Source organism: Platichthys flesus, chromosome 24 (genome assembly GCF_949316205.1).
Source record: "Platichthys flesus chromosome 24, fPlaFle2.1, whole genome shotgun sequence".
NCBI classification, from domain to species: Eukaryota; Metazoa; Chordata; class Actinopteri; order Pleuronectiformes; family Pleuronectidae; genus Platichthys; species Platichthys flesus.
This window is the reverse complement of record NC_084968.1, coordinates 5147866-5162105: the sequence shown is the minus strand read 5'-3', so window position 1 is coordinate 5162105 and position 14240 is coordinate 5147866. Positions and strand designations below refer to the sequence as shown.

General features: G+C 39.3%; 1 protein-coding gene across 2 annotated transcripts; it reads left to right on the top strand.

Moving 5' to 3' along the window:
* Positions 1-1170: 1170 nt before the first annotated feature.
* On the top strand, positions 1171-13531 carry LOC133949772 (interferon-induced very large GTPase 1-like). 2 transcript variants are annotated; one of them, XM_062383753.1, is made up of 5 exons: positions 1171-3996; positions 5560-5640; positions 5754-5829; positions 5914-6084; positions 8233-13531. In XM_062383753.1, exons 2-5 carry the CDS (start codon positions 5617-5619, stop codon positions 12927-12929), a joined length of 4968 nt encoding a protein of 1655 aa, XP_062239737.1. In that variant the 5' UTR covers positions 1171-3996; positions 5560-5616; the 3' UTR covers positions 12930-13531. The 2 variants fall into 2 exon arrangements, with proteins under 2 accessions (XP_062239737.1, XP_062239738.1); XM_062383754.1 differs by lacking the exon at positions 1171-3996 and having other exon boundaries at positions 4016-5640.
* Positions 13532-14240: the final 709 nt, after the last annotated feature.

The window sequence follows — 14240 nt, the reverse complement described above, 5'->3', positions numbered from 1 at the left end:
ATGGCCTTTTGGTTAGTGGGTTTACCTACATTTTAAACTCTGCGTAAACCCGCTCATTCTGGTGAAAAAGAGGTATAACTGACATCGACACCAATAGAGCCACAGCAGGAGAAGGTGTCTTACACAGTCTCGCAAGACCTACAAGTAATCTCTTTTTATCTAGAATACAATCCTTACTCACATTCCTGGCTCATTTACAAGGCATTGCTGTTGAAAAGGACCGAACCATACCTGCCTTAAAAACTGACATTTAGCTCTCTACATATTATCTTTACCCAACTATATGTTCCCCTTTTTCCCTCTTTGCCCCCCAACTTGGGCGGCTGTGGCTCAGGGGTTAGAGTGGTTGTCCTCTAAGCAGAAGGTTGGCAATGCAATCCCAGTCAACCCATTTCTGCTTGCCCAAGTGTCCTTGGGCAAGATACTGAACCCCAAATTGTCCTTTCACATAGTGAAAAGAGCTGCAGTGAATGGAAGACTGTACTGTAAAGGGCTTTGAGCTGTCATCAGGACGAGAAAAGCTCTAAATGAATACAGACCATTTACTTATGTCTTCTCTCTTCATGTGATTCTCTTCGGTTCCTCTTTCTGTGGCCAAGCTGCCTAGTGTGGTTGTATTTTCCGGCCTCACTGCACCTTGTCTCACACCTTCTGTCATCACTTGTCATTTTCACTTAACCCCCACCTCTCTCTCTCACACACACACACACACACACACACACACACACACACACACACACACACACACACACACACACACACTCTGTAGGTTTTATATTCCAACTCTACCTTTCACCTCCATTTGTATTCCAGCAGAAATGTCAAATTGACAGCCTCTCTCCTCAAATGTGCACACGTTCACTTTCTAAGTTTGTCAAATTGGGTTATTGACACTTTCATGTTCCAGCAAAACAAATACAAAAGCTAATTTACCTAACATTAAGTGATAATCTGAGTACTCGTGGATGTGTATGCTTTCGGAATTTAAAGCCATAGTAAGTGGAGTAAAAACACTAAAGCATTATTCTAGGGCTCAATGTCTACCCCATACCTTGCTCTAATTTAACTTTCTCCATTTGCACCTATAGAAACCACAAAATACAGTATATTCCAATGCAGCCTTGGGTGGGGGGGGGTGGGGGCAGCCACTGGACCACATGTCGCCTACCAGACAGTTTGATCTGGCCCCAAATCTGAGAAATACAAAATAAATAAAACTCCTAACAGAAATAAAATAAAATAGTCAAACAGTCCCTTCAGCATATATAGCAGTGATTTGAAAAAGGCCAATCTTGATTTCCTATACAGTTGAAAATATGCAGCTAAACTGAATCAGTAGCAGATCAGTGACATTGTGAAAACACAAGATGTCCATGAAACAGACATTTCCAATCCGGCCCAACTTGCCTTTTGGGTGCGACTAACACAGAGGACCCCTCTGCATGTCCTGAGAATTTAAGTGACCCTTGAAGGAAAAAAGGTTCACCACCATCTGTTCCAACGTGACCTCAGCGTGTGGACTACCCCCTGTGTCTTGTTTTGCATCCAACGAAAACTCCTGTCACTTTCTTATCTAATCCACCTTGGGGATTTTTTTGTCTTCTTCACAGCATAATCTTCTCACAACTTCCTGGCTGCGCTGAAAAAGCACATACACTATACTGGGTATGTTATCAACAAAACCGTTTGGGACTTCTGCCCAGAATTATGGGGGGGGGGGGGGGGAACCACCTTTAAAATAAGACAAGCCAAGTTAGTCATTAGAATCACAAAAGGCAACGTGGGAATTGGTCCTAACCTTTCTGGCAGACATCAGAATATCAGAACCGCATTATAAGATGGCATAACCAGGTGGACCAACAATACATGAGTGGGGGGACTCCCCAGTTGCAACAATTGCAGTGTCTTGTTCATAGACTGTAATGAATATAAATGGATGGCATCTCTACTTCCTCCCGCTATCCAGAAACAAAGTCAGGCTTCACTTCACTTCACCTTATTTGGTTTTGTCTCGGTTATGGAGGGACATATACATTTACTGCACAGTAGTAGTAGGATTGTGGCGAGGTGGATTTGCAACTGTGGGACTTTAACAATGGAGAAATGGGTTCACATCCTCAGTGTAGCATGTTGTTGGATTTAGACGACAAAACTAATTTGGTAAAAGCTATAGGCAAATATCCTGCTACTGATAAATGATCATAAACACTGGTCTCATGCTTCATGTCACAATTAACTGATTATGGTTTTTCCCAAAGCATATCCATAAAAATATTAAATCACATGTGCGTCACTGTGTGCAAATATTCCATCACAGAGAGGATATTGTAGGGGGAATTTATTCCACATTTTGCCATGAACCAGATATGACTGACAAAATTCCTGAACTGTGTTAAGAAATACATAAATAAATAAACATTATCCGGATGATGTACTGTTAAGCGCTTTGAGTGGTCAACAATACTAGATAAGCGCTATATAAATACAGAACCATTTACCATTTACCATGATATCCTATTGGCAGTGGAAGGGGGGAGATCGTAAAGATTGCCCACTGGAGGTGGTTACTGATATATATTTAAAAAAAAGAACCTCAATAATCTAAGTAGGCTTTGGTTTTAATTCATCTCTCTGTCTATGTTGAAAAGAGCCAACTAAGGAAGTCATCATACCACAAATAAATCATTATCTGATGGGCCATGCATCACATGCTCCGGTGTGATACATTACCACATTTGATGCAACAGCACAGTAAGAACATTAACCACACTAACACAATTGAGGTTAGGGAAAAGCATGCTTAATGTGTTAAAAGTTCTGTGTGTAGAATTATATTGACATCTAGTGGTGAAGTTTCATTTTGCAGCTGAATACCCCTGAGCTCACCCTCCCCTTCCAAACATGAGAGAGAACCTGTAGTAGTTGTCGTAAAAATTCAAAAAGTGTTCTGTTTGTCAAGTTTGGACTACTGTAAAAAAAAATAAATAAAAAGAGCCCATTCCAGGGTAAATAAAAAATGTTGTACAATTGAGATGGAACACATGACTGAAAACATCACACGGATTATTTTATATTGAGTTTCTGTCAATTGATCCCTTTCACCGTGCTTGTGCCACATCAAATACTCAAGAGTAACTCCGACTTTACAACAATATTTAAACAGGAGCATCCGAATATCTCTCCAATGCATAGATATGAATTCTCCTGACAGGTAAAACCACAAAGCCAAACACCACAGGGTTTCTACTTCAGACAGTGGATCAACTTCTGTTTACAAACGAAACACACAGGGGACATTAGTCAATAAATCGCTCTATAGACTGCTATGGGGGGGGCACAGTTTGATGGTGTCACCCCCCCCCTCCCTCACACACTGAACCCTTGAGACCTTTTGAAGTGTGATTGTTTTATTCATCATGTTGACATGTTCCCTTTGTGCCTATTTATTCAATAAATCAGACATTAGGAGTGAAACAAGCCGTCAACCTGATTCTTTCCACCTTTACAGAGAAGTAAACAAATGTTTGTCTGAAAGAAAACATCAGTGTTGAGATGTTGCAAACCTAAGAACTCAGTCCTGTTAACGTGTGAGTGGGGCTCAGCAGCTGGAATCCAAAATTACTTACACTTTCACAAAATCGATTGTAGAGAATTGACTTTCTTAGTCTATATTTGTGTATAACATTGTGTGATTCCTGCTTGGTCTACATTGATTTCCTCACAAATGAATTCTGAAACACAGGGAACAGGACACCCCAAGACAGCTGAGGTTTTATCAACTGCCATATTTTTCATTTCCTGGAAACTTCTCTTCGTCTTATTCTGGGAAATCACACGTTCAAACCAAAAGTGAAAGTGTTTTGACCAACAGAATAAAAGGAGGGTGTCTGCTAGCACAGATCTGTATTGGCATATGCAGCAAAGTGTGATGTTATATCTATAGCTGCAGGACACCATCGAATCCTGGATGAAAGACTGTGGCAGATCTCTACAAAGGTGAGTTCCTATAATGTTTTATCTGTTATTTTGTCAGAGAACAACCATTATTATTTGAACAAGGGACAAGCATTGCGTCCTGATACTGCCGATACAAACTTGGCATGTGGCAACGTGAGTCTTCAAGCAGGAAATGTGTTTCTGCTTGACGGGTTAAGTGGATTGTTATTATCGTCCTACAATATTACACCACCCATTAAAGGGTGTCTCTTTCGAACTGTCAAACTTCAGTACAGTCAAACTTTTTAAGCCCTTGACTAACAAGCTATTCTGAATTCCCATGCTTAAGCTCTCAAATCTCAAGCATCTAACTCCTGTGCATTGACAACAAATATCGTAGTCGTCCCAGATAGATGTATTGTGTTATTCATTTCTGAAGCTCTGATGTTGAAGCTTCCAAACTGACTCACGTCTCGTTTTCTCTCATTTTAAATCAGTTGTCTACATTATGTGATCTATTATCTACTGTAACTGGAATAACCGCAAAATAAAGGACATTTAACATTTATTAAATTTGTTGACAATCTATTTTGTCCTTCACATTTTCACCCAGTTAAAGTGCAATATAATACAGTTAATTATTTACTTTATTATCAATTGGTTAAGCATTAAAGGGACCACACCTAGCACTTTGTTATACAAATCTATGTTGCCTAATGATGAATAAATGAACCTTGTACTATAGAAGTCAATGCACTCTCACAGCGGTGAATTGCACCCATTGCCAGTTTTTGGTTAGCAGCGCCCCCTGGTGTTTGTAGTGTTACCTTTAGATTTCCCTCATGAATGAACCAATGTTGGCAGAACTGGTTCCACGGAACAGGTTCCACTTATAATGGAGTTGACAGCCAATTGCCCTCGAACTTGAATCCCACATTTCCCTTCGAGATTCAAAGCTTTGTGATATGGTATTATTTTGATAAATGTTTATGTCTACTCCCTGTTTCTTAATTTTTTTGTTTTGTTTTACTGTTTTTGTGATTTATTTGTGTTATTTCATGTCAACTAGACAACATTATGGTTAGATAATTAAATAACCAGATAAATAAATACATTCAAAGTAGAAAAAAGAACCAAAGAATAATGACTTCCGTTAAGTTCCTTGTATTTTACAGTAAAAGCTGGACTCTTTACTCAACTTTCTTTTGCAGGACAGCTCTCGCTATTATTTTACTGTTGTAGATTTGACATTCAAACCATGATTGGCTTATAAAATATGATGCATTGTAATAAATTTTAAGGATAAAACTTTTCAATTTAACTCCAGTTCCAACCAACTATAGCAGTATCACGTCTCTTATACATCACTGCTTTAATCAATTCAATAATTTTAATATGTAAAATACTTTAAATATGATAAAAGTGTAAATTCATGAAGCAACAGGCCAATGAATTAAGGACTTGAACTTGCAACGTAGTATTTTGCTTTGTTGTATTGTGAAAAACTGGATTAATTTATCATGTTTCAGGGCCTCTACCCATCATGCACTCTGCTAAGAGTTTTGCTCTTTGACTTTACTTGGCCTTTAACTAAACATGCAACTTGTTTCTGATTACTTTAAGAGAGAAGAAGATTTAATAATCTGGACCGAGTGAGACACAATTAACACTGGACCCAGAATGGACAGCTCAGGGGAGGAAGAGGTAAACAGCTTGTTTTTATAGTTACATTTTCCCATTAGGGATCGTGAACAGGATAATGAGTCGATTAATTACACTACAATTAACTGCTTTTTGTTTTTTTCTCAATTTTCAAGGAGTTCTTTGAGACCAACGATACGTTCCCTGAGCCGGACAGTGAGGAGAAGGATCCCTCAACAACACAGTCTAACTGTAAGTGTGCCAGTCCAGTGAACAGAAGAACATGGTGTGATCTGGAGGTACTGAGAGGTATTTCTTTCTCTTCTCTTATGACAGATGTTTCTCCACCAGAAGAAGTAACACCTCTCTGTTCAGGCACGAGGACTGTTTCAGATCCCTGCAGTGACCCACTCAGAGGCAGTGGGACCATGGAGGACTCCAGCACTGTAGATGTTCAGGGCAGTACTGGAACCAGAAATACTCCAAGTGGAACATCTGGCAATACACGTAAGTAAAAGAAAATAGTAGTTGCAATAAAAAATTGTGAAGAATTTAATCTCAAAACAAGAAATTCATTCAATGAGATGCCTCACCAATGCATGATGCAGTCTTAAATACTCAATTTGTGCAACATTTCTTTTTTATTCATGCTACTAGTTCATGAAATTATTATAACTTTACAGCATGCCAGTATAAATTTAAACTGTAAGACCCACCACCATTTATTTATAATTCGGGTTATATGTGTGATGTATCTATTAATATCAAAACTATACTAGAGCATATTCAAGGATATAGTTTTTGACTATTCGCAATGATAAATACAGATCTATGATATTTCATGAATAATTTTATTAGATTTGACACCAAAGCAAGTCAATTAACAAACAAACAGTACAGGAAAAACAAGCCCCCTCTCTTAAAAGGTCCATTGTTTAAGATTCAGGTGTAAGGGATATATTGGCAGAAATGAATCATCCTTCATGTTGTCAATACTGTGTACAAATTATTGTTTTCTTTACCATAGAAAGTGCCATTTATATTTAAATACTTTATATTTACATCAGGAGCGGCTCCTCTCTAGGGAGGCCACCATGTTTTTACAGTAGCCCAGACCGGACAAACTAAACACTGTTTTAGAGTTTTTTATAACAACTGAATCTACCACAGGTTCTCTTTTATGTTTGGAAAGTGAGGGTGAGGTGAGGGGTGTTCAGCTACAGCATGGAACTTCACCACTAGATGTCACTAAAGCTTACACGCTGAAACTTTAAGTTAACATGGTGGCACCAAATGTCAACTTCTAACAAAGACGTTAGTTACATATTAACTTTTCCAGTGGCCAGGGAGCCCATCAACAAATCAGGTAGCAGGAGATCCTCTGCTTTGACACATTCACAACATCACAGAAATCTCCGGGGTGTTCAGCTGAAGGGTGGTGCAGCAGGCAGAGTCAGGATGCCACATAAATTCTGCTGTGGAGATCTATTGTTTTTCTTTACATTACATCAACACCTGTGTCGACTCTTATCACCGAAAGCTCTCTTGAGACCTTTGTTGGTGTCTTCTATACGTGTTAGGCAAGGCCTTTTCATCAGGAGATATTTTTTTATTCCATTTATGAGTCTGTTGCTCGAGGAGAGTTGAACAGGAAGAGCATAAACCCAGCAGCAGGACCAGTATCTGCTCCTTTATGCGAGGGGGATTCCAATTGGCTTCAGGGTTTCAAGAAGACTGTTGGGCCTTGTCGGGCAAATGCACTCTATGGGGTGACATTCTTGTTTTGAAATGTTAATTATTCAGACAGCTTTATTAGAGAGTCAAATATGACTTCATTACTCTAGTCTGTGAAGAAAAATATTCTGAGAAATTAATTTTACAGTCCACTACTACAATGACAAAGTCGCTACCTTCTCACAAAAAAGACCAACTGTATCAAAACAAGCACCAACAAAAACATAATTGCTATTTATGAATGGTCAAGTTAGAGAGCGTAAAATTAGAGGTAATATGTATTTCATGAATGTGACCAAAAACACACAGTGAAAAGAAAGAGACGTGGTTTTTCCACTTCAAAAAACGACAAATTGGGTCTGGCACTGGCACTTCACAGGAAATACTATCAACGTTACTGATTTGTAGTCTAACTACTGGTCCTACCTGACTACAGGGACACTAATATAATATGATCAAACAGCCCCTAAGGTATATGGCCTAAATATATGTTTGTATGTTTGTAGAATGCTTTAACCTATTTACCTTTACCAAGGATGGTAACAAAACCCAGGAAATAATTCATAGATCTTGATGGAAAAGATCTGACAGAAGTAGAGAATTGATATATGTAAGTGAGTGAAATTCAATTTAGCTTCAAATGTAAGGGGATCATTGGGTCTTAGTGGGAGTATGAGCTCTACACTGAAAGACATCTAGTTTGTTTGTCTGTTTGTTCTCACCAATCACAAACCCTACTTGTGAGATTACCAGGAGACTTAGTGGAAGAATGGGGTATGGAACAGGGAGGAACACATTAAATTTAGTTGCAGGTATATGGCATTATGGGGAGGTTTTCACTCTCTCTTTAACATGCTGAGATAGAACTTGGATCTTGGCAGATGTATGCCTGATTAATAATCATTGTTTTCATGCCCACAGAGACACAACTGCAGACCTTGTTGGAGGATCTGGGCTTGAAGCAGCACTACACAAAGAAGCTAACACTGAGCGAAATACTTCAGATTGACCTGAAGGCCATCACTGATGAACCTGCCAAGTGCCACTCAGATCTTCCATGGTATTTCTTAAAGAAACTGATGATGGTTAATGTGACGGCGAGAAATTTACCATCAGAATGTGAATCATCCAATGACGAAGCAACAGAAGCTACTGAATCTGACTCTGATGATCTGTGTGACATTACAGACTCAGGTGACATGGTAAACCCCCTTGATGTAATCACTGCTCTCTTCCTGTGTTCTGATGGGTTTGTGCAACAGGAAATGGCCCTCAAAATGTCCATGTGTCAGTTTTCTGTGCCTCTCCTGCTTCCAGATTGTGACACAGATCAGTGCAAACTCATGCTTTGGGCCATGAGAGACATTGTTAAAACCTACAGACCTCAGTCCCTTTTACAATCCAAGGGTTTTACTGAGGAAAGAATCGTTCCCTCTGAAATTCCAATGATATCATTTGTGAGACTGGGGGACTGTTCCATTTCCAAGTCACAGATTCTTAATAAGCTTTTGAGTAATTCTGAAGAGTACCATGACTATTTTGTTCACTGTGATATGGAGTGTGGTGACTTCCCAAGAAGAATATCCAATGGACTGACTGAAATAACTTGGTACCTTCCTTCTGGCAAAAAAAACATTGATATTTTCAGTGAGCCATTAGCTGTAGCTAACCTTCGTGGGGACATTGCTTCATTTGAAACTCAGTTTTCTTTCTTGTGTCAGACATCTGCAGCAGTGTTTGTGTTCTTTGACAATTTGGACCCTGAGTGCAAGCTGCTAACCAACCTCCACCACAAGGCAGAGATGTTTTTGGTCGGTAACCAACAAAGCAAATGCTTTAGTATGGATGCTCTCAAAACAGTAGCAACAAAGCTGGGCTTGAGTAAAGTCAACATCATTACAAAGACCAAGAAAAATTATGCAGACTTTGTCAAAGGTTTGCGTAAGAAAGTCAACGATGTTATTGAGAACACAAAGAACAAGATGTGCATTGAGAAGATGGCTGACATTGCCCCTGAATTGGGAATCTTGGTTGATGAAGACTGTCCAGAGTGTCAGACTGCCAAGGAACATGCAGATGCCATTACATCAAAAATTAAAAACATCCCTGACTACAAAGCCACTCAGCTTCCCTTGCATGGCGAAATATGGAAGGAGTTGACAATTTTAGAGAAGGAAGCATTTCGACTGAAAAATCTTGGATCTAAAGACATAGAAACATACAAAGCAGGAATTCAGAAAAAGAAAGAAAAACTTCGGGAGAAACAAAGCTCTAAAAACATGTCAGATGCCATGACGTGCTTCATCAGTGCAATATCAAGCCCAGGCATAGAGAGACGTTATTTCCTGAAATGGATGCGAATGAACCTTGATAACCTGTCTCGAGAAAAACTGTCTGGCCTCAGAAAGCGGTACAAAGAAAAATGCAAAGATGAAGAGAACAAAGAGGCCATCAAAGTCATTGATAAAGAGCTTTCCAACAGCTCACTGGGAATTGAACACTTCTTCCGTGAAATGGGTCAGATTTATGAAGCTTCAGTTTCCCTTCCAGAACAAGATCTGTCACGTAAACAACTACAGCATCTGCCCCAAATCTGTGCAGGATTGTTGCTTGATGGATTTCCCCTGGAGCTTGTAGATGGAGATGCATCCAACATACCTCTCACATGGGTGAGTGATGTTCTCTCCCAGCTCAATGAACTGGTGTCTCCAAAGAACAAGATACTGGTCGTCACAGTTCTTGGAGTTCAGAGCACAGGAAAGTCCACTCTTCTTAACACCATGTTTGGAGTGCAGTTTGCAGTCAGCACTGGCCGATGCACTCGAGGTGCTTTTATGTTGCTCATCAGAATCAATGAAGATGTCAAAAAAGACCTTTACTGTGACTTCATGGTCATCATTGACACTGAGGGCTTAAAGTCAGCAGAGCTCGCACAACTGGATGATAGCCATGAGCACGACAATGAGCTTGCAACACTTGTTGTGGGGCTGAGTGACATCACCATTATCAATATTGCAATGGAGAATTCCACACAAATGAAGGACATCCTACAAATAGTTGTGCATGCGTTTCTCAGGATGAAAGAGGTGGGCAAAAAGCCTAAATGTCAGTTTGTTCACCAGAATGTGTCAGATGTTTCAGCCAATGAGAAAACCCTAAGAGAGAGGAAACTGCTCTTGGATCAGTTAAACGAGATGACACAGGCAGCAGCCAAAATGGAGAAGAAAGAAAAGAACAAGTGCTTCACTGATGTCATGGAGTACAACCCAGAAACTGGGAGCTGGTACATTCCTGGACTCTGGAATGGAAACCCACCAATGGCACCTGTCAATGCAGGGTACAGTGAAGCAGTATATCAGTTCAAGAAAAACATCACAGAGACACTAGGAAACTGTGAGTCCTCTGCTAATGACATATTGAAGTTTAAAGAGTGGATGTCAAGCCTGTGGAGAGCAGTGAAGCATGAAAACTTCATCTTCAGCTTCAGAAATAGTCTTGTGGCTGAAGCATACATGAGTCTATGCACAGAATTCAACAAGTGGGAATGGGACTTCAAAGAATCCATATACAAGTGGATAATAGATGGCGAAACAACCATCTCAAATTTAGGAACACCTGCTTCCAAATCTAAAATAGTTGACATGAAAGAACTCATTTTGAGTTTGAAAAGTGAAGTCTCCACAAAGCTGATGAAATTGGAGGAAGAGCTTCTTGAAAAACTGAAAAACTATTTCAAGCAAAAAGACGGCCATGTCCATCTCGTAGAAAGATACAAAGAGGACTTTGCAAACAGTGCAAGGAGTCTTCGACTAGACATGCAGAACTCTGTGTATAGTCAACTCAAAGCAGCGGCTGAAATCAAACAGGGACAGACAGAAGTTCAAAAAATCAAAGAAAATCACACAAAAGAAATTGAAGAAGCAGTGTGTGCACTGATCGATGAATGTCGAAAGAAAAAGGTCCAGATGGGAGAGGAAGAACTGAACCAAGAATTTGATAAGATGTGGAAAGAAACAGTGAAGAAACTGTCTTTTTCCAAACAAGAGCCAACAGATGTCGTTAACAGTGTCTCCCTCTATCTATTAATAAATCTCACACACAAAGGGAGTCTTGCACGTGAATTACTGAGTCAAACAAACCTGCAACATTGTGGGGAAACGCCTTTCAAATATATAGCCAAAGGATGGTTTGAAAAAGCTAAAAAGAAGGCGAGCAATTGGCGTCTCATTCAAGATCCCATCAGACTACAGAAGATAGCTGACAACATCATAGATGAATGCCTTCAGTATGTGATGGAAAAAGTGAAAACAGATGTGCCCGAAGCAGATGCAAAAAAAACCCCAAACTACTCTGATGCTTACATCCAGGAGATCCTTCGCATAGTTGATGAGAGGCTGCAAAAGCATGAGGATGGAACCGTAGACATTGAGTTTGAAGTTTCTCTAAAACAGCACATCTGTGGCATTGCAGCCAGACACTTTCAGAAAATGCAAGAAGATTTCCTAAAGGAGAATGACCCTTACTTATGTCTGAACAAAAACAAAGAAAAGTTTTGTGATAGTTTCAAAGATGTGTTCAATGAACGAGACCAGAGCCAGAAGAAGGCAGAAGAATTCACCGAACAATGTTTGAAGCCTGCAGTTGAAAAGTTTGTCTACAGTAAACTGGGTCCTGATATCATTCGTGAAATGAGGACACAACAACAGTTCATTACAAGAGACACCTTCCAGTATGACATTTTACTGGATTTGCTCTCAAAGCACAGCTTTTGGAAGTACGTAAGGTACATTGGCTCATATGAGGTTCATGTAAAGAAGTGGATACTCTACCAAACAGTGAAGCACTTATCAAAAGATTCTAAGATGTTTGAGCTAGTGGATCAGCATCTTGACTCAAGTATCAGCAGCATAAAGGCTGCAATCCACAAGGCCACAAAGAAAACAAGTGCTGACTTGAAAACATTCATTAACAACTTCTGTCAGGAACTTGGTGATACACTGGTCATTTCCCAGGATGCACTTGGTGATGTCATGATGCTGAACAAAGCAAACCAGGAACAGTTTGCCCAATGGTTCACAGAGTTTGTGAATAAAATGGAAAAAGCTCTAAAGCAAAAGTTTAAAAGAATAGACATCCAGATGATACTGAAACGTGATGATGTCAAGTCCCAGAATGAGCTTTTCACACAAGTGATTGGATGTGGTAAACAGTGTCCCTTCTGTGCAGTGGCCTGTGTGTCCGGAGGTGGGAACCATTCTGTGCATACGGCTCCACTGCATAGGCCACAGGGTCTGAATGGATACAGTTGGCACCAAACAGAACAACTAGCCACTGACATATGCTCGTCATTAGTGGTGAGTGACAACCTATTTTGCTGTGGTGCTACTAAAGATAAATTGATCTCTTTCAAAAACTACACAGACATCTTCCCAGATTGGAAAATTCCTCCAGATGAAAGCTATCAGGCATCAGACTACTGGAAATATGTAATGGCAACGTTCAATGAGGAGTTTGCAAAAGAACATGGTGTAAAGCCTGCTGATATTCCTCCAACCTGGAAAGATATCTCACGTCTGCAGGCACAACAGAGTCTCAAAGGGTCATTTAACATCAGCTGAGAGACAACAAGCTGTCTGATTAGAGAAGTGCACATCCTCCTCATTACATTGATTCATTATCCTGTCATGGATAACTTGATCCATTTGTTTTCACCTTTATCTGAGAATGTTTTTATGTCTTTAACAAAGTGATCTGCTTTAACTCTGTGTTGATGAGCTTACTAAAATACAGTCTGATAGTCTGTGTACATTCTAGGAGCACATGTTAAGAAACATGCCAAATAGATTTTAGGATTTTGTTTGACATAACATCATTATCTTGCCTCTAAAAAGAATCACGCAAATAATCTAGACAGAAATTGTTTTTGTTTTTTCATCAAATGTAATGTGATATGCTATGTTTTTGTTTCTACGACAATCCTGATGTCAAATATTTACATAAAGTGCCTCTTAAAACATGGCCATGTCTGTGTTTGGTATCATCCTTTTCAAACAGAATATAAAAAAATCAGAATTTAAATGAAAGGTTTCTTTGTTTTGAGTTTTATCTTGTGGCAACTATTTACACTTTGAAGGAATTAAAAGATCATTCACTCACATTTGTGGTGTTTTCAACATGTACGGATGAATATGTCAATTAAACAGATTCCATAAACAAACAATGGCAGTGCCTATCATGTATTCTTCAATGTTCCCCAAAGCACAATCACAGCATACAGACCACAACAGGAATACTATCACCTTTAACTTTTCTTGAATTACTTTTTCATATCTACATCAAGGCAAATGTGTGAACATAGTAATATAAAAACAAATAAATAAAAAAGATACAACAGAAGTAATAATAATAACCCAAATGATATCCTTCTGCATCTATATGCAGTTTTGTTTTAATACCTGTGGTACTATATGAGGCTTCCAGAGCGGTCTCAAACCCAAACATCCTCTTGGTACTGCCTGTGAATATGTAAAACACTTGTAGGCAGTACTGGGAGAAATACAGTGGTAGACTCACACAGTTTTCAGGATCCTGACCACAGCTTTTCCTCTTGCTGTCTGAAAGGTGTGTCCCTACTGTTCATAGGAACACCATGGTCCTCCAGCAGAAGGTGGGTCACCATGTCTGCAGCGGTCAGCCCCTGTGCTGCTCCACACACATCTCTTCAGTAAGTGTCTGAAAACAAACAAAGGAGAAACTCAGAGGAGGCTTTAAAATTAGATCTATGTTATGTTGGTTATATGATAATGTCAGTTATTATGGGTCGTAGGCTGTAATGTTTTTTATCCCACATATGTTAAACAATTACAAAATATATCTGTAACATACAGTATTCATATAATAATTATTCAGTGGTGTCTGAAAATTAAAAA